Genomic DNA, 25,654 nt, shown 5'->3' with positions numbered 1-25,654 from the left:
GCATTGTAGTTTGGAGAAAAAACACTATATAAAACAGGACTGATGTGCTTTATGAACTAATAAAATTAAGTAAACTTGGCTATAATATTTTCACAATTTGGGGTCATTCATTGGAGCTGACTGTGATATTTCCGACGGGCCTGGAACGCAGCGCACCTCCCCAGCGCTGACCTCTGACAGCCGCCGTCGTGGATCCGCTCTCTCCTTTCACAAACACGGAAGCAGCATGGCGTCCAACAGCAGCGGCGGTAGCCCCGACAGGCAGCGTATTGCACAGCAGAGACTGAGGAGAATTGCCGGCCATTTACAGAGGCCGGTGGACGGGGACTCGACCATTGTAGCCGCGGAGTGCAAAGCCCAGGGAGGCAAGCCAGATGCTTCCAGTGAGGGGAGGACGGTGCCCAGGAGGAGGTAACGTTAACTGACGCCGCAAGGCTGTGATGGAGCGGCGGATAAGGGTCCTTCCTCTGTGGCTTTGCTAGTTATCATAGATAACAGCTAGCTAAACACGAACCGGTATAGTGACACGTACTGACAGACCGACTTCCATGTTTCTTCAAAGTGTAAACAACGTAGGGAAACACGGCTAAATAGGTTTATAGTTAGCCTGCTAACGTTAGCCGACATCATTCATTTGCTGGCAGTGGGTGCGGCTAAGTTTACACTCAGTTTAACGTTGGTGTGGTCGACTTCCCCAAACATGCTTTGTCTGTGGCTCATCCTAGATGAATTATCTTGTCATGTGTCAGTGTTTCAGTGTCAGTGAGGCTGTCAAAGCCTAACAGGAGTGCTAACGTTTTGCTAATGTTCGGGCATTTTCTAATGCTTCACCCAAGAAACTCGTTGGGACACTTTAAGTAGTCGTAGCCCTTAACACTCATTAATAGTTTACATGTCGTATATGCAAGTTACTTTGTTCTCCTTAGTGGATTTCAAGATCTGGGGCTGCTCAGAAAAAGCAGGTCAAATGTGTAACAACACTGAAACTTCGGTGTCCTCTGTTGATCTGATTGGACAGGACAAGTGGTGGTCTGACTTTCCACCTATGGGCAGCTGACTTCATTTGGAGAAAACACCACCACACTGTGCTGACATCTAGTGTCAGTCTGAAATAACTACTTCAGCTAAGTGGAAATGAGCACCTAAGTTTGGGAATTTGTCCTTGTGAAATCCACCGTGTTCTGGTCATTATGACACTGATAATATGGTAAAATATTATGTGTTGAGCCACTGTCTGTTTTTCCCAAGTGGTATGCTGAACTTGACACACTTTACTTGGTTTACAGAAGAAGTATGTAAACTGTTCAAGAACAGTGTAACAGAACAACGAGCAGTTAAATTGGTGATGGGTTTGTCTAACAGGATCATCGGAATTGTAATAGTCGCCTATAACAATAAAATTATATAGAACAAGTAAGACTATAGAAAGATTCCCCAGGTTATAAAGATATTTAAAATAAATCTACTTTGAATCATAAATTGCATCTCATATGGAAATTAAACATTTCTTTCAATATGTATATTTCTTTCATTTTTAAAGTTTAGCTGCTTAAAACAAAAGGGTTTCTACTTCTTATTTCTCCTCCCGTCCCTGCTGGAAGTGGCAATCCTGCATGGCACACTTCTTTGAATTGCTTCTTAGACTGGGATTAGCTTCCAAAATATTTGATGTCAGAAAATAATGTTTTATCTTTTAAGTTGAGCCCAGATAAACGTTGCAGTGTCACACTGAAGTTAAATATAAACAAAATATATGTTTAAGTGGAGAAAGACTTTAAATGGTTATGTTTTTCTTATAGGAACAGGACCAGTCTAATCACGTAGATCCAAATTTGGTATCAGCTTCTGCATTTTGTTTATTTCAACATAACAAGCTACCAACACCTAATAATAAATACCAACTATTTGTTACAGTTCGTATCATAGAGACGTCTTCATTCTGACCTTCCCACAACTTCCTGGCATTTTTAGTTACACATTACTCAAATGCTCAGTCAACTTTTGTAAAATCCTGCCTTGAATTAAATCTCACCTTTAGGAAATATTGAGTATTTTTTGTCACTGTGATTTTAGGGATATGTTGATTTGTTAATATAATCTGGCAACATCATTTTATTTGCTATTGTTAGAACATTGGTTCAGATTGAGGAAAAACTCTGCTGCCATAAAAGTCTAACAAAGATAGAAACCTCAGGCAGAGCAACATGTGGTGTGAGCTAATTTCCATGGTGGACAGAGTCTGAGGCCAGGCGCATGACGGCTTGAAAAAGCACCATTTATCAAAACAAATTCATCAAGAGCTACTGTTTTTCCTTTAAACAGAACCTCGCTAATGGCCTGAAATTCGGTCAGCTAGTAACAATAGTCCGTACGTCCTGACCTTGCCACACACATGCCCCCTTTTATTGATACATTTTCAGTCAGGATGTCCAGCAGCTGTGACAGCATGTCAGTGGTGGTGAGAAATCATCAAAGTATGACTCAGTATGTCATTGTCATTTCTGCTCAGAATTTATAGGAAACTCCATTTTGTCGAGTATTAATCTTAGTTATAGCTTTTAGTCCATTGTGTTGCTCTCCCCCCGCCTCTCAGTCATGTAGTGACTGGTGTTGGAGCGGTCTCTGTCTGCAGTGAATCTAACCATGGCACACAAGCTCTGTGCTGTGTTTCAGCAAAGACAAAGCTCCCCTAACAGTAGTAACATTTATAGCTTTTGTTTGAGATACTTCACATCTTCTGTTTTTTGTTTTTTTTTTTTAAGCTCAAACATTTCGTAGGGAAATATTTAGTATTTGTGTCTGTTACTAAACTGTCCTGAACAAAAGAAATGCTAATTAAGTGGATGTCTGTGCTTACTAGTTATCTCAATCTTGTTTGTTCAGCGCTCACATTTCAACGTAATCTTAAAAACTGAGCAATATTCAAACTACTACCGGATAAGAATGCCTGCTAGGTATTGTACATGTGATTTTAATGTGTTAGATGGGAAATGTTTTACAGCATTGTCTGTAGTTTCCTCTCTTAATGGATATGTTGTTTGATTGTGTTGCTTCTGCTTCTCTATTACCATGTAAACAAGTGGTGTGTTTGTGAGCCTTTACACAGGATGTATTTGTAGGCTCCCAGGGAATATTGCACAGTAGGTGTGCCTGCCTGCAGCCTCCCATATTGTAAATTTGCCAACTGATATCCAGCCCCACCTTAGATTATTCAAAAGGTTGTGAATAACTAAATAATATAAGGAAAGTCTGACATTTCCTCCCAGTTAAATTCTATAGTTTGGGTATCCTTTACTTATCCTTATTATCAGAAAGGATGTTTTTTTATTTTTGTTTTACATTTCTATCTTAGTGAAATTGCTTATGCCAAACTTTAACAACCCAGCGGTTCAAATTAAGAATTGATCAAGGAATCTCCCTTAATGATTTGTAACTTCCTCCATTTCATGTCATGTCTTAACTTCAGTAAGGCGTGTAAATTGTTAACTGTGCCAATATTTATCTTTCCGCAGGCAAGAGATTATGAAATGGAATGGCTGGGGATACAGCGATTCAAGATTCCTCTTTAATAAGAAAGGCCAAGCTGAATTTACTGGCAAAAGGTAAAGTATAACTCACATCACCATGTTGGGTGAACTGTTTATCTGCTGCTGATGATTAAGAGGGATCAGACGGTACGAGGCCTCATTCATAGTCTCTAATCTTGTTTTTGCACAGTTTTGTTTTAAGCTTTAGTGTTCATGCTTGTTGTGTGACTTCAGGCTGGAGTTATGCATTGATCATTTTCACAACCCATGCTGTGAACTCAAGCTTTTGAAATCCATTTGCTGCCTTCTTGCTATGCTTGCAGCAGTGTGGTGCTACTGCCACCTGGTGTTTGGCATTTGAACTGTTCATTGTCATCTGAGAAGGTCACTGGTTGTGATTTTTCAGCTTCCCCAAACTTTGTTGCTCACTCACAGAAACCTCCTTCAGTCTGATTAACAATGGAACATATTATCTTAGTAATTATTGTTGTGACTCCCTAGAGACACAGTTATTCACTGATTGTTGAGGGAACAAAAGTTTTAGTTTAAATGTCAGAGGGCATCCAGACACAAAGCTTAAGTATATTTTCAGTTTATAACAGAGAAAATAGCTTTTTCTGCATCTTTATCCTTTATCGTCTGATGAGAGCAGAGGTAAATCTTGTTAGTTATGATTTATGAATCTGAATTAGATTGCCTTGTCTGCCATGTTGTAAACACAGAGAACTGGTACAATGTACCTGAGGATGTATTGTGAGTAATGATTCAAGCTGAGCAGGATGTTGCACAGCAATGGGTTTTGTGCTCTTGTTACTGAAAAACTACCTGGGCGTTGTACAGTAACCAATGCTGGGGCACAGTTAAATGAAAGTAACAGTGTTCTCCTTCTTCACACTCAATGTGACAGAGGCTTTTTTCTTATAAACTGTGTTCCATGGTCTCCTGGACAATTGTGTATCACTGTCCCCTGATGGGCTGGTCCAGGCTGTGCCAGCAGATCATTTATGCAAGGGGTGGTGAGGGTGATCACATGACTAGCACTCTTACTGTTGCTCTGCTTGCCTAATAACCTCACTGGACTCAAACCTCAAACTCTATTCTTGTCATGCACAGGCCAGCCTTTCCAACTGAATTAACCCAGTTAGGCATGAACATATTTTCAGTTCTACTGCTGGAAACACACAATGCTTAGTTGTTTTTCTAATTGTTGTTCACACCATCTGTTTTCTTTTACACAAACCAGGTATAGATTGAGTGGTATGATCATCCCCGGTCTGAAAGATTGGATGGAAAGCACATTTGGTGCCAGTCTGCAGCATAAAATTCCAGCAACAGTGAGTACAATTCATGTTTATGTGTGTTTTTTCAGTGAATGGAAATGCACAGCACTTAAAGCAGTTAAACAAAACCACAATGGCTTGTTTTGTCCCAGCCCATTCTGAATAGCAGCGCTGTCCAACCTCCCACACTCAATGATGCCTTCGTGGACGAACTAAAATCCACAGGTATTCCCTTCTCCCATGATGCAGAGGACCGAGTGTTTCGCGCTCATGGTAAGAAACACCTTATTGATATCTGTAAATGTAAAACTGAATTATTATTCTTTTTAATTATACTGATGGTTATTATAAACTTCCTGTTGACCTTCCTCCCAGGACATTGCTTACATGAGATTTTTGCTCTGCGAGAAGGAAAATTTGGCCGTGTTCCAGATATGGTGGTATGGCCAAGTGAGTATTTTTGTTTGTTATGTTTTGTTTTGTTTTTTTTTTTATTTTGATACTAGTCTGTTTTTCTTCTCCCATGTGGCATCGCTGATCCCCCTACTGGCTTAGGTGATTTAAAGGGTTAATCTCTGCAGAGGCGGGGATGTTAATATGTATGAGCTGAAGCTTAATAAAAAGCTTCAGGGGGAGGATGGTTGACGCCCAGTAGTCCATGATTTGATCCAACCCAGAACATCCATGAATTGTGTTTATTGTTGTCACTACTTTATCATGCATATGATGGTTGACCATTGATTGAAACTTGAAAAAACAAGTAAATGTGGACCTCGAGAGCAAATCACACCAGATATCCTAAATATAAGACTGAACAGAAACTATTTTGTAAGGAAGGATTGTTGATGCTCCTAATGCTCAGCTGCTAGAAGCCAAATGTTGACGTATTACTGTCAACGGCAGTTCATCCAGTTGTTAAATCAAATGATCTCTTCCTTTTTTCCTCAAATGCTGTACATGTCGAAAGGGTGTGTTCAATAAATACATAAAATAAGATAATTGCTCATGTGTCATTAGCTTAAGCACATAATAATTGTCTAATCTTTATCACCAGTTGATGCAGAAAACCACACAATTCCAAAGGGTTCCAGTTTTCTTGTTGCTGTGTCTAATAATGTTGTGTTGACTTGTAATTCACATTCCTCAGTAGTCCCACCAAGACAAGCTGTGTATTTTAAGTGGGGTTTCAGTTAGCTTCACTGTAATCTGTAGGCTGAAGCTGTGTGTTTAATTAAATGACAAAATGCACTAGAAAGCAGTGCCTCTAAAAGCACTTGAGGCCAGTCAAGCACATGCATGTAGGTGGGAATTGCTACTCTTCCCACTCACTCACCAATCCTGTGTGAAGGCATGTGGGCTCTGTGATTGGTTAAAGCACATTTATATTGATCCAGCAAGGTCCCACCCCACAGAGCATGGCTTCATGCAGTCTGACTCCGCCTTAGGAAAGCCCCAGGCGAATTACAACCATTAGCCCAATCAAAACTCTCGGCAGCTCCCTCTGCTCTAATTGCTCAGTGCATAGTATTGTCTTATGTACAGATAGTGTCATGTTTTATTTGCTTTGCAATGTGTCCATTCTTGTTATCCCTTATGGTGACCTGTAATTTTTAAAATAATCTGTCTCTTTGCAGGCTGCCACAATGATGTAGTGAAAATCGTAGAACTGGCATGCAAACATAATGTTTGTTTGATACCATACGGAGGTAGGTTGTGAAAAATTCCCATCCCATTAAGATTAACATTAAATGTAACCGGTAAGAATCCACTGCTGACAGTGCAATATACTGTGCAGAATTCCATGTCTTGCAGTCTGTGTTTTGTACTGCACTCTCATGGTAAACCTTTATACAACTAATAAACATCAGTCACATGTTTATGCAATTAAATCCTAAAGACTCCTAAAACTGTGTTTAGCTTGACCTATTTGCTTTTTCAATGCTAAAAGCTACAGACGTGTTTCAGTGTGTACAGAGTAAGAATTGAGGTGTGATACTCATAAATTTATATACTGAGTTTATGCTGGTGGAGGACACACCAGGCAGCTTTGTGAGTGCATTTGCTTTAACAACACAAATCCAGAAAACTGTGCAGTACATTCACATGCCTCATTAGAAAGCTCTTCTTTTGTAACTCTTCTTGTTACTGTTTTTTTTTTTTTCTCTCTCTCTCAGGAGGGACGAGTGTATCTAGTGCCCTGGAGTGCCCACCAGAAGAAACTCGCTCTATTGTCTCTTTGGATACATCACAGATGGTACGTAAATGCTGAATAACTGAAACTTATCAAATGCAGTCTGATACAGTTTATTAAACACTAAATTTAAAATGTCCAGTTTCTATGTCTAAGACACTGTTGTACTAACATTAAAATTATAAATTGCCCATAAATAATTGGCCTTTGTCGTTACCAAAAATCACATTGCTCTCTGGGTATAAGTTCTGCTCTCTGTTATGTTAATATTATTGTGTATCAAAATGTATTGATCTATGTGTTATATATCAACTAAAATCTAAATTTTCTGTTTGTGCTGTTCTACTGGGAGGATTTGGGCATTGGTTTAGTTATATTAAATTGTAACTTAAGTAAGTGCATAATGAAAATGATCATTAGTTGCATTCATAGAATGAACATGTGTGTAATCTGCAGTGGGGACAAAGGTATGATTTTTGGTCATAACTTTAATAGTAATGTTAACCAGTACAGTATAGTCCTTTGATCCAGGTTCACATAGAGGTGAGATACAAACTTTCTGAATGCAGATAGCCTGCCAGTCACCAGTGACCAGTGTGTAGTGTCAGAGGTCAGAGGTGACGTGGCTCCAATGGAAGCACATGAAAGGAGCAGCATGGTAGGAACATAAAGTTTATTACCTCTGGAGAGTAATTGATGGCAGGTGTGAAATAACCTCCTGCAGGTAGCGGTAGGCCATGTTCCCAGCAGCCCAAATAAGAGGCATATATTTAGAATTGGATGGTAAATCGAGTTTAACCTTGAGAAACTGACTCTCGTCTTGTCATCCCACAGCGCCTCTGCACACATTTATCCTCAGACATGTGACCGTCAGGATAGAAGGACATGGTAGTGCAGAACTTCCAGTATTGTAAGCAAGCTGCCAGGGGATTGTTGAGGGCAGTGTTTATGCCTGAGCCTGAGATATTTTAAGAAAAACAGAATACATGAGGACAGATTTAGATTTGAGATGACAGACTTGGTGATACACAACAATGTATTAAGACCTCAAAGCCTACGGAAGTTGGAAGGAAGTTGTTTTTTATTTTATACAAAGAAACAAACAACATTAGAGATTTCTTTTATAATGTAGAATATAAAACATTTCTACAGGGTTTATGGCCTCTTCACTCTTTCCTTTTTTTTTCTTTTTCTTTTCTATTTTTTTTACCGCAGAACCGCATTCTGTGGATTGACGAGAAAAATTTAACTGCCCATGTGGAAGCTGGCATCGTCGGACAGGATTTGGAGAGATTGGTAAGTACCGCTCATCCATCCACATTCATCCACTAAAAGAGCTTACATTGTTGTAAAATGTGGAAACAGTCAAGCTGTGCGACCATTTACATGCAGGTTGCTCATGCTCAGTCACCTTGCTACTCTTTGCTCAGGGGATATCACAGGGTTTAGGAAGGAGTATGAGACAGGAGCAGAGTGCTGAAGGGGAGAGATTAGAGAGTGAAGCAGCGGTCATGAGCAGATGGCACCATCAAGCTAATTCAGAAAAATGGAGAAGGAGCGGGCGTTTGATGTAGAGGAATGCGTGAGCTGCATTTAAAGTAGACTCCACCTCTGCATTTAGACTTGGCTATTTTGATAGAGCAGATGGATCTGCATTATAAACTGCCTTCCAGGGAAATGCTGTGATAAAACAAGGCTTGACTTTGCCCCCATCTTCTGTCTCTGGTGGGGGATGTTGTTTTCATCATTATTCTTATTCTTATTCTGATTATTATTAGTATTAGTACTATTAAATGTGACTACAAATGCAATCTCTTAGGGGTTGGACTGCCTTGAGGAGAATATGATGGTTTCCGTTGACCCCTGAGATATAATGCATCTCATGAAGGTTACTGTGTTGCTCAAATTATCATTTTTGTGTGACATTAAAGAGCAATCCCAAAAGTGCACTGACACATTGGTATAACTACATGGCAAGAAATGAAGAGGCCTTATTTTACAAAGTTGCTGGGGTTGTGGAAGCTGAATGCAGTGATCCTGTAAAACACTCAGTTTTGCATGCAGAAGTGCATTTCTGTTATCCTACTTTTGCTAAAATAAAAATAAAAATCCCTAAATCTGTCATTTGGAGGGGTGCAGATGTAAGTGTTCACTTGAAACCAGACTCCAGTCAAGCAGTAACATTTGACAGTAACAAAGTATCACTTTGTAGTATTCTTGTGGTTTTTCTACTTGGTTATTTTAGGCTCTTGTAAAAGTTGACAGTGCCTATAACCAGAGTTTTAGCATAATAAAAGAAATGAAATTAAACAGCTGCAATTTTTTCCCTTTGCTTGATTATTCTTTTGGTTGCTATTAAAAATTCTTATGGCTTCCAAACATGTCTCACTCAGTTTTAATTGCAAAAGCAAATGTCTGTTTTTGTTTTTTTTTTTTTTTAAGCTTAATGAGAGTGGCTACTGTACAGGACATGAACCTGACTCCATGGAGTTCAGCTCGCTTGGAGGCTGGGTCGCAACTAGAGCATCAGGCATGAAGAAGAACATCTACGGTAACATTGAGGACCTGGTAAGTTGCTTACTCGGACTTTTACTTTTGTAAAAGTACCTCACTGATGAACATTAATAAATCTTTGAAAGAAAAGCCTACTACTGCTTTTTTAATATATTTGTTTGTGACCTCACTCTTTCCTGACTCAATAGGTTGTCCACGTAAAGATGGTGACCCCACAAGGTGTGATTGAAAAGAGCTGTCAGTGCCCACGCATGTCCACAGGGCCAGACATTCACCACTTCATCATGGGCTCAGAAGGTTTGCTCCTTTTCTCATGTGCTTTCAGTACAACATGACATGTTGGCACGTGTAAGGTTGTGTGCTAATGTGGGTTTCTCTGCAAGTCTTTGTGATAACACAGCGACATCAGGACAGTTCTCATGTACTGCAGCCTTCCTACACATTAACCAGCTCTGGTGAAAAAGCAGTCTGGGGGTGTTTTAGTTAGGAACCAGCAAGTGTCCTCTGCACCCCATCTGTGGTGCCCTGTCCTTGTGAATGTCCACAGAGAGTACTGCCATATGCCAGGTTCCCCCTACATAATGAGAAGGTTCAGAGACTCTTGGCATTGGCATGTTAAACAGCTGTGGATGCAAACTTTATATTTGCCCTACAAAGCTCAGCAATCTGCTCCCTGACTATGCTGGGATCACAGCAGAGGTCTCCATTTGTACTCATTAGAACTCATTTCAATACCAAGAAAATAGCTGTATGTGTTTAAGATAAAAATCAAATACGTTTTATTTGATGTATTTACTTTAAACTATTTGCTAGTTTATTCTAAACTCCTTGGATCAGAGCAACATAGACATGTGTAAACTGGCCACAGTGGGGTGTGGCTAAGTTCCTTGGGTTAAATGAGTTAATGTAGTTTCCCGTCCCTGTAGCTTCCGTCTTCACATTTGTGGGACATGTAAAATTAAAATTATACTCTTCACAAATGTCCCCATTTATGCGTTTATATTATACATTACAGCAAGTTAAAAATGTTTACAGTAATGTGTTATATTGCAGTTATGTAGAAGTATATGGAGTAAAACAAATATTTAAGCTTGCTCCTGCGGAGGCAGAGATGGGACAGGACCACACGTCTCTGAGTATACATGTTTTCTGGGAGGCCTAACCCTGGAACTAAGAGGTCACACTACTGCACAGTCTCATTAAAATTATCTACCTCCTCACCCCAGAAACCCCATCCTCAGTCTGACAGGAGAACACAACAACAAAAGCATTACGCTCAACTCCTCAACTATGCTCTGCATGTTAAGTAGAATGCATCCATTTTATTAGAAATTAATGTTAAACCTGAGGTTTTATCTTCCCCCTGCATCAACTGTTGTAAGGAATGGTTGGAATAATCAAAGATAATCCCTTTAACTCTCAATCACCTCTCAGCTGAGGACAATATAAATTTGTAAACTAATGTACAATGTCAGTTTTTAGTTGGTTTAATAGGTTTAGTCACAGTAAAAATCTCCAGCATTTCACTGCTTCACAGTTGCAGTTTTTCAAATTTTGCTGTTCTTGCTACCTCTCCTTATTGCTCGCTCCCCCACCCTCCTCACTCTTTCTCTGCTTGTCTGACTCCTCCTACCTCGCTCCCTCCTAATGGAGTCACATGTTTTCCACTGGGCCACTAGGGAGCAGCGTGTGGCATGTAGTGTGTGTAGTGTCATGTTAGGGGGCTCATTACCAGCAATAACAGGCTGGGGAACCTCCTAATGGACCAGATACATTCTCAAGCAAATGCATTTCTAAATGGACGTCATTGAAAACATTCAAGCTGGTGGGAAAGAGATGGGTTTAGTTTAGTGATTAAAACTCACAAACGTGAATTACTGTAACAATTAAACAGTGATATAACAAATACAACAGAGAAAGCTGCATATTCATTTGATAAGGTGAGACCAGCATACGCATTGAAAATATGAAAATTGCTTATAATGTGTTGGAGACATGTAATACTGAGACTCAGACAGCTAGAAATAATGTGTGTCCACCAAGTGCTCATGCTCTTGTAAAAATTGAAATAGTACAACAGTGGATATTGGCGTGTCTTTAGCGGTTTGCGGCCAGATGTTCAGCTGAAATAACTGGTTGCAGATACACGCAGTGAAAGTATTTAGATTTAATATATATTAACTTTTCAAGACAAAACAAACACTGCCAGAAGGGGAACTTCAATAAAAGTGAGAAATGGTTCTTTATTGCCCAAAGTTTCTGCTAGCATCGCTCATATTTTCCAGCATAACTGGTGGATAATAAGTAACTGCATATTTAAGTGAACAATCTTGTTTTTGTTGTTGTTTGTTTGTTTTTCAATAAAAGTCAGAAAAATGTCTATATATTGTCACAGTGTTTAAACCCCCTGCAGCAGTAGCTAACAGCTGATAGTTTTCAGGGTCAGAGGTTCCCTTGTACCTGTATATGGGGTGACTCTCTGCCTTTGATTGAGTTCTGCTTTATTTCTTCATGCTTTTAAGCTGATAAATCTTGGTTGTCCCCTAGTGTGCAGTAAAAAAAAACAACCAGATCTTCAAGGTGAAATGTGAGATGAAGGTCACTCAAAGGGCCCTTGGGACATGTACAAGTATCGTGTAAAATGTTTAGCTCTACAGAGAATGTCTTGCTGTGTTCCACAGGAACTCTGGGTGTGGTTACTGAGGTAACGGTGAAAATTCGTCCTATGCCGGAATATCAGAAATATGGCTCTGTGGTGTTCCCCAATTTTGAGCAGGGAGTTGCCTGTCTGCGAGAGGTTGCCAAACAGGTAACATGATAATTTGTTCCTAAAGATCTTGTGCGTTGTGGCTGCTTATGTTCCCTGTCTCAACATGAACCAAAACTCCCAAAGTGTTGACACTAAAAACTGATTTGATCTCATATCGCAAACATTTAATACGCTTCAGTTTAATACACCAATTTTGATTGTCACTAAATAATGTACTTTTGCTTTTCAGAGGTGTGCTCCCGCGTCTATACGACTCATGGATAATGAACAGTTTAAGTTTGGTAAGTATTGTAAGGAGCATTGTATAATACTCATCATGTCTCATCAGAGAAGATTACTCCTTTAAACCCTCTTTAAGGTGCCCACAGTGAACACGTAGGAATTTGACCTGGTTATTATTTTCTGGAAGTGCCTTCTTTCCCTTTAGTCTATCCTTTGATTTCCAACATGTGCCATATACGGTAGCTGGCCTTTAACCACCAGCAGAATAAGAATCATATTTTTCTTTGAGTAGATATTTGTTTCTTGTGCCATGAATTTTTCCACTATTTGGGTTTGCGTTTCATTGATGTGCTGTATACCTTAGAGAGAGAGGAACAATGAATGGCAAAGGCACAGCAAGCAATGATTTTACCTTCTACAGCACTGAATTGTTAAATTGATTATTATTGCTCCAGCAGAATAGCTGCACGCACACACAAGCAAAGAATTGAAGCAAGATGAAAAATGACCCTGGCCAAAATTAAGTAGTTGTTACGTTGAAGTTTTATGATGTTGTTTCTTAAGGTCTAGTGGAATGCATCTGGCATAGCTGGAGATCTCTGTAAAGTTCCCCAGTCTCCAGGGATCTCATTATCTCCTCTGTATATCCACTTTTCACAGAGTAGGCACTTCTTAGCATTAAGCAGGGAAGATGAAGCAACCAGGTTTTCCACTAATAACTAAAACTCGTGGCTCTGTGATGCCTTCATGGGCTTATTAGTGGCTTGTCCTCACTTTTAATCATGTTGGCTGTTGAGTAAGAGGGGTTGATATATTCACAGGTCTTTTTCAGATTGCAACTACAAGTGCAACTTAGCCACGCCTGTGTTGATACACAAAATGCTAAATGAGGATGTTGTAGTACAGTAAGTAGCAGCTTTGCAACAAAACAAACCAAACCACATTCAGGAGAGTTAAAAGTGATGTCACACGCAGTGTAGGTGTAATTTTCTCTTTCTGGGTGTTGAGTATTTATTTAACAAATATGATGGCTTCGAGAGACCTAAAGACCTGCAATCAAATTTTGGAATAGAAACAATTAGGACACTAAGTGATGAAGAGACTTGAGCATGGGGGGGTTGGGGGAATAAATGAACTGTTAAGTCTCTGCAACATCACCCGTGACTTCCCTGCTGTGATTGATAACCATCCCATTGGCCCCAGCCCCTCATTTTCGCTTGTCCACAGGCGCTTTTGTGCGTCTGATCAGGAATAAATCAAAAAGTGTGGGTGAGGAAGACGGATATCACTGTGTCAAACCCACTTCCCTTCGGAAACCCTCTGATTTATAGTCGCTGTCGCTGGCAGCCACTGGCCAGTTGTAAAGTTATTCAAATGTTACCATTTATTTTTCCTCTTTTTGTTTGAAACCCCAAATAAATCTGACTCGCTTGCCCTCTCAGAGCGCTTTAGGATGCAAGCAAAAGCAGGGTGTGACTAATGTGTGGAGAAAAAAAATTATCAGTATTTCAGACTTATTTCTTTGAACAAATGAAGCCGACTTTTATTTAAAAATTTCACAGGTCATGCCTTGAAGCCTCAAGTATCTTCAATTTTCACATCTTTTCTGGATGGGTTGAAGAAATTCTACATCACGAAGGTGAGAAAAAATAATAATAAATACAAGTTGACAGCACCATTTGTATGTGTGGGTTTTTCATGAAGAACGAATCTGCATTTTTAATCACCAGTTCAAAGGGTTCGACCCCAACCGCTTGTGTGTGGCCACCCTGCTGTTCGAAGGAGACCGTGAGAAGGTCCTGCAGCATGAAAAGCAAGTTTATAACATTGCTGCAAAATTTGGGTAAGTAGTTGTTTTTGACATTTAAGTGCTATTTCTTGTGGTTTTTAAACTCGATGAGTAGGTGTCTAAGGCCCTTATTCCGGAAACTTGCCATTAAGTAGGAGAAGCGAAACAGATGGAGAAAAAAAAGCACAGTTATTTCCAACTTGGTCATCCACTTACTCTGGATTGATGGATCACCTATGGATGTCAGGCCAGCTTTTATGTTAAAGTAGGTGTGGCACATAGTGAGATTGCACAGCCAGAGAGTGCTTCACAGTTTATACTGATCATGGTATAGATCAGTGAGGAATTTGGTGGGAATTATTTGCCTGTCAGACTGAGAGGGATGATCATTTTGTATCCTTAGCTTGTTGTAAAACCTCAACATAGAGGGGTTAATTGTGACTTCAGCTGGTTATGATGATTGAGAATAAGCATGAATGAGAAACCTCGGTAGGGGGCAGTTATTTATAGATGACTATCTAACAGAAGAAACTAATGCATATGAGTGTTTGATATCCTCTGTTCTTCCTACAGTTAGATCTTTCCAGTGTTTAATTACACAAAAATGTAATTTTGAATATAAATCTTATTTTACAAGGATAATTTGCTCTTCATTGTTTAACCATTTCTTGTTTTCTTTTACAGCTTGATTCTAATACATAATTAGAAATTAGAAAAATTCTGTTCTCCATCATTTAATTTACAATTATTGTTTGTTATTTTGTTTTCTTAGTTGTTTAGCTCAGCACAACAGTTTTCCTTTACTGTAAACTACACAGTTTTTCAAAAGTTTTTTATCATACAAATCTGAAAACACAAGCTTGTGTAGCAAACTAGACCGAGTGCATTAGCTCATCGCAAACACCAGCTTAAATAAGGGACTCATGAGGGACCCTAAGTGCCCCTCACAGAGCCATGTCCCTGATTTCTGGGCAATGTGCATTGCTCATATTTTACTGTTAGTGTTACTGTTTGGCTAAGAGCCCAGAGCTGCAGGTAGCTGGATCACTGCCCTGATCCCAGACAGCAATTAAATCATAAGAAACTTGTCAGTAAAATGCAGCATCCTTTGCTTTATTGCATAATTTCAAATAAATAAATAGTGATCACCCTTCAGGTCAAGTGCCAGTGATGGATTAGTGTGGTTCTGTGAGGAATATTTTCTTACGTTAGGGAAACAAGAAGATGGGTGAGAATCAATATAGTGATTTTCTAATGAGTTTGGCCTGATTAGTTTGGGTGACAGATGAAAATCTGATTACCCACTGTAGGTGATGGATGTGTAGCTGACCTGTGGCAACGCACTGTGCACAGCTTCATTGATCTGTACATTGTTGGATTGACAGGCTCCCAGGCAGTTGTTGTGAGGGGTTGCGGTCTGACCAACAAAGCTAAAAGAGAAGAGCTGTTAAATATTAACCCTGTTATCTGCTTCCAGGGGCCTGGCAGCTGGAGAGGACAATGGGCAGAGGGGTTACATGTTGACCTTCGTCATCGCTTACCTCCGGGTGGGTCACTACTCTGACTTTTCTGTGCCTGAGCTGACAGGCAGGTGGGGCGGGTAGGGAGGACACAGTCTGACAGCAGATAGGATAGAGAGCAGCACAGAGAGGCTGCAGAATGTGACCTCGGGAGGTCTTTGATTTGATCTGGTCACACATGATGTCAGGGTTTCTAACACCAACGCGTCTACACCATGAAGAGAGCACAGTGGCTGCAGTCAGAGTGAGAATGGAGAGCTGTTGTAGGTCGTTGGTGTCAGACGCCTGTCTGATAATCTACACACTCCAGCTCATCACTTACTGAGCTAACTTACTAAACCTAACCTACTTTTGTACCTGGCACATTTTCTACACAAATAATGACTTGAAAGCATTCCTCTCTCATAGAAGAGAGAAAACCAGACGTGCACATTTAAGCTGTGAACTGAAATTTCATGAAAAGAGCAACTTGGATTTAAAATTACTTTTTTCTATTTTCATATTTCAAAGAAATGCATTCAGAGAATTTGTAAAATGTTGATATATTCACACTGTAAAGGAAAGCTCATTGCACTTCACATCAAAATGTGTCAAAAAACCTACCAAAAACAGAACCATATAGTCTTCTACCACAAATACAGTTTAAATCACTGAGCCTAGTGCCAAATAAGGTTGTGGGGAAACCTGATTAGCAGCTGTTATGTCTGAATTTTACTGTACCAGGCAGCTATAATGCATGTGAACATGTTATCTGATTACCAGTGTAACCTGATTTCTCTCACTATTTCGGTTTCTTGTGTTTGTTGTGAAATGACATTCCCTTATCAGCCTAATAATAATATTGTATTCTGAGCAGGACTTGGGGATGGACTACTATGTGATCGGGGAGTCCTTTGAAACCTCTGTGCCTTGGGACAGGTAAATACGCTAATGTGAGCTGTGGGCATTTTGCTGTTAAATCAGCTCTTAACATTTTTCTTTACTCGCCACCCACACACACAGTCCCGAGAGAGTCCTCTGTCTTCCTCCTGCTCCTGTCTGCTGTCCTTTCTTTTATTCCTCTTTGCCTGTGTCTTTGACATTCACCTTCATGCCTGCCTTCTTCCCCCATTAACCAGCTCTGCGTTGGCGGAAGCTTTGCCCTCTCAGCCTACAAACCCGCCATTACTGATAAATGCACACACACACACACACACACACAGAGCTCAGTGTGTCTGCTCTGTGTGGGAAAATGTAATGTGAGACACAGATTGATCTCACATTCACATGTGTGTTTGCATGCTTCTACATGTATTCATCATTGTGTTTTTGTTTTCTGTTGTCTTGTTTTTGTTTTGTTTTTTTGTTCATGCACACAGCAAACAGGAGAACACACAGCTCCTTGTTGTGTAACATGCCTGACGGGAGAGACCAAGAGATCAGGCGCTGAGGCGAGCATATGTGCCTGGCTCATTACACATCCTCCTCCCCCCCATCCTCCACAGTCCACACATGGCTGCACATGTTTAGGACTGGCAGCCATTTCCATACAAGTGGGAACCTCTCCCACAGTGGTCGTCATTTTAGTCAATTTCTCCTCCTCCTCTTCCCTGCCCTCTTGCCTTTTTCTGAATCTTAATAATGTTACACTGCTAATTAATTTATTTTAAACAAGATTTTAAAATATATTATTTATTGGAACTAGTTTGCACTGCGTCCTCAAAATATTTCATGAAAATGTGACATTACAATTTTTAAAGTAAAGTTAGGTGGTAGTAGTTTTGCTTCTGTTTTATCTGACTCAAACTTTTCTTTTTTTCGCAAAGATGTAGCTGTATCAGCAAGAAGTGACAAAAAAACGGCAATTATTCTTGACTATAACAAAAAAAAAAAAAGGGAGGAGTGGATAACCTGGACAAGCGGACTGCCACCTATACTTGCCAGTGCAGGATTAGGAGATGGCCAACGGTTGTGTTTTACAACCTCCTTGACGTGTCTGCATATAATGCATTTGTATTGTGGACCCACATCCACCAAAGGTGGAATGCAACAAAAAAAAAAAAAAAACAGGGGGAGGATGTTTCTTGAGGAGCTGGGAATCTCCCTTGTCAAGTCGCACACTGCGCGAAGGGAAAGGGTCCCCCATGATAGATGCTGCAGCCTAGGTCAGATATCACTATGTCCACCACATCAGTACCACAAAAAGCACCTTCATCGTCATCCTCAGCTAGCCATGCATCAACACCAACCAGATCAGCCAGAGATACAATTCCACTCAGGCCACCTGATTCTAAAAGAAAAATGTATCAGATCTGCCCAAATAGTAAGGACAAAAAGACAAATGTGCTGTATACAAACTGCAAGAAATATCTTTGCAAAGAACACACTAAGAGTGACACTTTTTGCCACACATGCATCTAAACACAGAGACTAGATTTGTCTGTTTGTTTTTTGTTTGTTTGCTTGCAAATCTATATTTGTTGTTCTGACTTGTTCTGCTTTTCCTTTGTATTTATATTTAAGTTTTGTAAGCGATAGAAAAAATTAATTTTTTCTCCTTTTCTTGAAGCTAATGTCTACGGGTCGAAACTGACCCCAACACCATAAGTGCTACGATTGGTAATAATATTAATAAATAAATTAATTAAACAAAATTAAATTTAAAAATAATTAAAGAGATGTGTTGTAATGTCCCCCAATGATAGTAAAGTAACAAAACAACCTTTTATTTATTAATGTGATTTTTTTGAGGTACATTTTACCATTTTTCAAAAATCGAAATTGAGGAGTATACTGAAAAAAAAGGTAAAAAAGCCCAGACCAAAAACATTGAAACTAATAATTTCATGGATGAGGAAGCCTAACAATATAACCAAGAGATCCAAAAATGTTTGAATGATAAATAATGTTTTTTGTGTATTTTATAGCTGATTTAAGATGCGGGTCAAAACCGACCCGTTAGCATAAGGCATGGTAACAGAAAGCTAACATAAGAGGAAGGTTAAGATTTTTCTTCTTAATTTAAGCAAGATCATGTTGAATCACATCTGATGGCATTTAAGGGGCTTCTTCAGTCGACAATTAAACCAGCATTTAGTCTCAGTATCACAATAATAATATCCTTCCAGCCTATACCAGTTCTACGAGCCAAAGTAACTTCTTCAAATTGCTAATTTTGTCAGACCACTGGTCCAAAACTCAAAGATTTTCACTTTAAAATGATAAAAAAAGAGAAACAAAAGCACATCATCACGTTTGAGAAGCTAAAATTGATCATTACAGCTGTAATATTGTTTCAGCTCCTTAAAACCTTTTTTCATTTAGCAAAAATGCCCAAGTTCTCCAACAAGTACCCTAAAAGGAAACTTATTGACTTCAATAGTTTCTGTCGCACTTATTCCCAAGACCATTTGTGCACCCTGAAGATCAGTATCCTTAAAAGGTCAAAAGTAGACGTCCAGGTTATCATGTTGTCCAAGCACAAACAGCTGAGACAAGTATTGCTAAAATGACAGATTTGTGAGAAAAGTACACACACACACACAATGAATCTGACCATTCATTACCACCGTTAGGTACTTGACGACTACTGACATAAGATATTTTGTTCTGTGCTAAAAAGGTATTGAGGTTGCATAACCAATTTTGCCTCTGACCCCTAGTGAGTTAGCATGAGCCACGCAGACAGACGGATGGACAAGCTGACCGACATACTGCTAGCCGGTTGAGGAGCACCAGGCTGCTGCTCACTGATTGCAGACAGATTAGGCCTCAGCCTGATTATGCTACAGCCATTCATTTCCCGGCTGCAGTCTGTCACATGATGGATTTGTCCATTTAACCTCTAGAACAGTCAGTGTGCCAGGTGATGGGCCATGTCAAATGAACAAGGGCTCTGCATCCTGCTTCTCCACAGGGAACATGGGCAGAGAGAGAACATGCAAAATGAAAAAGCATTTTATTATCAACAAAGGTTTTTACATTTCATTTAGAAGTGGTGACATAAACAGTATATATTATTCTGTGTAAATCAACAAACTTATCAATTTTCTTTCCCACATTCAAATCCAAGTATCCATTGACTCGTCCTGTTACCGGCAGAACAGATGATTCAGTGAAGGCCTTTGAATACTATTTATTGTCTGATGATATTGGGATCTTTAAGGTAGCAGTGCTTTAACACTTCTTTAAGTTTGTAGGAATAATAATTGGAATTGAGGACAGGGGTTCACTGGCGAAAGCAGAGGCATGCATTTATTAAGTGAAAGTTAAGCCCTTTGGATTCATGGAAATTAGTTTTTTTTTCTTCTTGCTTATATTTGTTTGTACAGAGTAACTCAGACGTACGATGTTGGCGCCTGTGTCTACTTTTACTTTGCCTTCAACTACAAAGGACTCAGCGATCCAATACATGTGTATGATGAAGTGGAGGTAGGTCCAGTTTCATCTTTATCAACATTATTGAATGTTCCATTGTTTGCATAGATTGTGATCACATCTGATGGGAGGAAGAGTTTACTCTCCAGCACCCCACAGAGTGAATGTCAAAATACAGTATTATATAATATGATCGAATGTGGTTTTATTTTTTCTCAGCATGCAGCTAGAGAAGAGATCCTTGCCAACGGAGGGAGCTTGTCACATCACCATGGAGGTACTAAAATCACAATTTCACACAAAAGTATCAGTAAACATGGTACCATGCTGAAGACAAGCACATAATTTATGAGCAGCATCCTGAAATGGATGACAGTTATATGAAATGAGAACTCATATTTGCACCTTCTAAATTATAATTTATGAAACAATGTTGTTCTGAGTGGCAGTGACAGCAGGGCGAGTTTTCCCACTCTGCTCTTCCACGCTAGCGAGCAGCAGCCAGTAGTGCTGTAAATGTGCATTTGGTCTGAAATCTTTCATTGCTTCCTTCACATGTCCCGAATATGTTTCCGCAGCTCAAATGAATGGCGCTGACTCGGCTATTTGTTGTTGACCAAATGAAACGTGAGCAGAGGAGGGTGGTGAAACAACTCTCTGGGCCCCATCAGGGCTAACCAAAATGGCTGCCTTATCTATATTGCCATCCGCCTCGCTGTTTTCATACATCACTTCAGGCTATTCATCACACCTGTCAAAAACAGTATGCAGTGAATCAGCTGCGATATTAAATCACAATTTTTCCTGAAGGCGGGGACGGGTTCAAAATTAAAAGATTGCTAATAAAAAGGAGGCGGCTGGCCGGGGTAAATGATGCTGCTGTTATCGCCGGCTGTATGCTGACCTCCAAACGGTGGCCTGGCCACCCCGAGCAGCACAGGGAGGTGACAGTGGGGAGAGGAAGGGATATTGATGTAGCTCCCGCGTGCGAGGCCCACTCTGTAATTGTGATTAATAACAGTGGGGCTCGCTATCTGGGCACAGACAGGCCGGTTTGTCTGCCCACAATCAGCGCTTGACAAATGGAACTAGTTTTACTGGGTTTTGTGTATCAAACAAAACAGATGTAGTCAAGGATGGGGAGGTGGGAGGGCACTAAAGGAAATACACATTTTTGTGGCCCTGTGTTTACAGCAGGTCAGCGCTGTGCTGCGTGGGCATAGGTTAGGGAATCTGGGTGTGTAGAGCACTCTGCCTGTTTCACTGCAGAATGTAATACTCAGCAAACGCCGCCGTGTATCAACTTCTTTCCAAAACAAGAATTATGGTGATTTGTACCTTCAGATTTATCACACAAGGTAAAACCAACGTATGATTATTCGCTGCTTCTGGAAGCCAGAACACTGAGAAACATCCCCTGTAACGAGGTCACCAGTATTGCAGTGTTGAAGAGTTGCTGAACATCTATCACTGGGACGGTCATCCATCTATCAGCCCTGCACTGTGGCTCCTCAGCCAATACTGTGCCTCAGCCCTATCACAAAAACACAGGGCTGCTGCTTTAGCCCGGCTCTCATGGTCTGACCCCTATTTGTCAGAGAAACCCAGTGAGAGTGATAGCAGTGTGTCAAGCAGTTGAAGCTCATCTCTGCCTCTACAATGTCTTCTGTAGGAGGGCCACCCCAGGGCGTCTGCCATCTTCAACTCCCCACGTGACTTTGCAGAGCTTCCATCTCACTGACTCTGCCAACACCACCTCCACACAGGTCACTGCACTTGGGAATTAGAAAAAGTGACCCGATTTCGTGAAGTTCCCCTTGTGCCTGTCTTCACCCTGCACTTCCCCAGGCAAAGAGAAATGTGGCACCTTTAAAAAAAATATATCTGTCATTTAAAATAAGTACCTGCACCTCTTTGCATGTCTCAGCTGCACAGACCAAGCCCGCTGAGATTGATTGCAATAGCAAGCAAAAAAGAGAGAATATGACAAGATAGATGTGTAAATTATCACAGTGATGGAGGCAATGATGCAGTCCCGGCACCTTCTGTTTTCTCTCCTTTTCCTGAGAGGAGGGAGTGATGGAGGTGGAACAAGGCGGTGGACTAGAGGAGGAGGAGGAGGAGGTGGTGGTAGAGAGCAGGGTACTTTCTTAGTTATTGTGTAGCAGCTGATTGGTCCCTCTGTCACCATCTGGAAGTTTGTGTGGAATCAGGGTCTCTGGTGACCCCGCTGTCTGCCCTGTTTTGTCAGGAGACAGGCCTCACTAGCCTGAGAGCTGATCCCCATCTGGCTTTTACTGGCTGGACTCTGATAGCGGGGCACTCTAATGTGTTGGGGCACTACTTTCCCTCCACATGTCCTATTAACGCAGAAGCTCCCTGCTACTGATGCAGGGAGAGAGGGAGGAGAAGGTGTGTGAACAGTCATCACACACCTTCCTATTTTCAGGTCCCTGTATCTAATCTCTAGCGATTACACTGATGGTTAGAAGTGTTTACCCAGCGAGCAGCACCTGCTCCAGGTTGACCTATTCTCAAATTTATCTTTTGAATATCGTTTTGAAGTATTGATATAGAGTGTTTTTTCTCAAGCTGACGTGACCTCCAAAAGTTAATGTTCATGCAGCTCTGATATATTTAAAGTTAAATTCAGACATGACTGTTAGTCACTGTATTGATTTTAATTTGTTTTATAATGTAACCATTAGGTCATTAGATTGAACCCCTTTGACTTATTTTAGACCATTTTAAGTCTCCTGATAGAGTTTTTAAACTACAAACGCTGCAGGGGAGTTATTGTAACCCAGTGTTCAAATGTGGATGCTGTGTAATTGCAACGTCCACAGTTTGATTAAGGATAGCAACTTACCCTTGTTTTCATCATTGTATTATTAATTAGTACATGTAATATTGTATTGCTGTAATTTATTAAATAGCACTTGATTTAGGAATATGCACTCTATGAGCACTGGGCTGGTTGTCTGCTGAGCTTGTTTGGTAATCTAGCCTTCTTACATCCCCCTAAAAATGTAAAAGCTCATTAAGTTCACCACCGAAATACAGATTGTGCCTGGGTTCTCACTTTGTTTTAAGATTCAGCAGCTTTATTGGGTTGTGGGAAAAAAAATCAAGTTTTCCAACAGGAGTTTGGCTCTGATGAGGTTTTTCAGTCCTCCACAGTCACCAGACCTCACACTGGCTCCAGACTCTCCGCTAAGAACCTGTCGGGTACAGGCGATGTGGAGTGTGTCGGACTGGACAGCTGGTGAAGCAATGGGCACCCTCACTAGGCTGCATGCCACAGCCACACTCACTCTTCAGGTTGGGATTTAGTAGAGGAGGCCGCGAGCCAACGTCCTGCTGACAGATCACCATTGTGGGGTGCTCCATGGTTGGCTTTGGCACCCCGTTGGTGATCAGGCCAGTGTCAGAGGCGTTCGGGACAAACAAGCACAACACCCTCGCAGGTCAGCTGGAGGAGTGCGCTCGTGTACACAATGAGACAGAAACGCACACAGAAAACGCCCCGGTGACTCTGGAGGGAGGGAATTGGAGGGGAGTGGTGGCTCAAAGAGTGAGGGAGCCGGGGACGGCCTGCTACAGCCGCCAGCCGGCCCCTCCTCTGGGAACACACAGAGCCTAATGAGTTTGATAGTCTGCTGAGCTCCATAAATCATGCCATGCAAAACATTTCTCCTCTCTGAATAAAAGCATTTATCACCCTCTGTTTATTCACTCACTCTCACAAGATTGATTGGCTCTCAGCAGCCTGCTGAGCAATCAACCATGCCGATTCCTCTATTTTCTTCTTCCTTGAGTTTATTTATTTATTTATTTCTCTCCTCTGTCATTCAGTGGGGAAACTTCGGAAGAAGTGGATGAGCCAGACCGTCTCCAATGTCGGCATGGGCATGCTCAAGTCTGTCAAGGACTACGTGGACCCCAATAACATCTTCGGCAACAGGAACCTCCTCTAACTTCAGCTCCTGTTTATCTCAAATTCACTGTTTACTAAAAGCATCGTGCGCATTTTGAACTAATACATACTAAATGTGAATTTAAAATGAACATAGGTTATTTTTCATTAAAAAAAAGTGTCTTTCGGTGCCATTCATTGACTCACCCAACCATTGCATTTACCTTTTGTTGCACTTAACATGCTGTAACAATCATTATCATTGATGTTGAAGCTCATTTTTACTGTCATGGCCTCAGCTTGTTAAAGGAGCGACGGTCATAGTGCAAGCTGATAAGATGCAACAACCCCATGACTTTTGTCAAATTTGCTCTTGTTTAACGGTTTCCTGAATACGTTTGCCAACACGGTTAACCTTTAAATTTGTTTTTAATTCCTTGTGTGTGTGTGTGTGTGTGTGTGGGGCACTTCCTTAGTGGTATGTTCTAAATGAATACCCTTTTTAAAGCTCTGTGCCTTTCTAAAGCTTTGTCTGCCTTCCCCTTCAGCCCCTTTTGTTCCATAACAGACTTAAACATGTTTTTCTGAGTTTTTTGTCTATTTCATGGCCTCACACCTTTAGTTACTGACCTATTGCCATAAGACAGTTTTTCTCGACTGTGTGCGTGTGTGTGCCTCTGCTGACAGACTTGACTGAACCCCTTTTACCAATCCTTTGAAGTACAGTATGACTATAAAGAGAGATATTCCTTGTGTGTTTATTTTTTTGTACTAAAAGCGGTTACCTTGCATGGTTTGTTACTGAGAAAGTGAAGTAGCAGTGATAAGAAAGGGAAAAAAAAAAAAAAGCCATCGCGTTTTTTCTGACCATGCTTCTGTGTGACCGTGTTTGGAACTTAAAGCCTCTGGATCCCGGTGCTCACGTTGTACCAAAGACTCAACACACCATGCAAACACACAGTAAACATCTGGTTGGCTTACGTGTGACCACCACCTTCACACAAATTCAGTAACGTCATGCACAGCTAATCTAGACTTTTAATCAGCATATGCAAAAGAGTTGTAAAATGTTGATACTGAATTATGAGATTGTTACATATTAAACTCATTTACATCTTGTTTCCTATGTTAAAGACGATGCATTGAGTTATTTGTGCTGCAAATAATTGATGTTTCCTAGAAATTCCTCATTGGTGTATCTGTATTGTGTAAAAGGTAAAAGGTTTGCGGAACAGATAGCGCGACGTTAGAGTAATGTTACACCAGACCTTAAGCAACAAGTGAAGTTGAGCTTAATGAGAGCTGCTTGCTGAGGAATCTCGCCCTTTTATTTGTTTTTCTTTCCTTCTGTTCTGTGCTTCACATTTTCCCGGACCACCCCATCTTTGCAATTCATAATGTTTTTTCCAAATAAAGTTGACTCATTTTGGACCTGGACATTGAACCAGTGTCAAACGTGTGAGAGCTTTCGAATATTATGGATGTACTGTTTGTTTTCTCTTAACGCTGTTGTAACATCCAAGTACATTTTGTCAACGCTGTTTGTGCAATAAATTAAACTAAAATCTC

At 40.6% G+C, this 25,654-nt stretch overlaps 1 protein-coding gene across 1 annotated transcript; it reads left to right on the top strand.

The window, feature by feature from the left end:
* Positions 1–185: 185 nt before the first annotated feature.
* agps (alkylglycerone phosphate synthase) lies at positions 186–25,654 on the top strand. Its single transcript, XM_026375845.1, has 20 exons — positions 186–411; positions 3,513–3,602; positions 4,771–4,861; positions 4,960–5,080; positions 5,183–5,257; positions 6,442–6,513; positions 6,982–7,061; positions 8,214–8,294; positions 9,441–9,566; positions 9,701–9,809; positions 12,194–12,321; positions 12,512–12,563; positions 14,067–14,143; positions 14,235–14,347; positions 15,771–15,840; positions 16,670–16,731; positions 19,894–19,957; positions 20,089–20,223; positions 20,389–20,446; positions 24,025–25,654. The coding sequence occupies exons 1-20, from the start codon at positions 227–229 to the stop codon at positions 24,144–24,146; spliced, it is 1,911 nt and encodes a 636-aa protein (XP_026231630.1). The 5' UTR covers positions 186–226; the 3' UTR covers positions 24,147–25,654.

This window comes from Anabas testudineus, chromosome 21 (assembly GCF_900324465.2).
Source record: "Anabas testudineus chromosome 21, fAnaTes1.2, whole genome shotgun sequence".
NCBI classification, from domain to species: domain Eukaryota; kingdom Metazoa; phylum Chordata; class Actinopteri; order Anabantiformes; family Anabantidae; genus Anabas; species Anabas testudineus.
The sequence above is the reverse complement of the archived record's forward strand: the minus strand, read 5'-3'. Positions and strand labels throughout refer to the sequence as shown.

Bases quoted from the DNA above. Each gene is read 5' to 3' on its own strand.
- agps (XM_026375845.1), top strand. From the start codon at position 227: ATGGCGTCCAACAGCAGCGGCGGTAGCCCCGACAGGCAGCGTATTGCA. The intron at 6,514-6,981 runs GTAGGTTGTGAA...TCTCTCTCTCAG, and splicing joins TTGTTTGATACCATACGGAG to GAGGGACGAGTGTATCTAGT. The intron at 9,567-9,700 runs GTAAGTTGCTTA...CTGACTCAATAG, and splicing joins ACGGTAACATTGAGGACCTG to GTTGTCCACGTAAAGATGGT.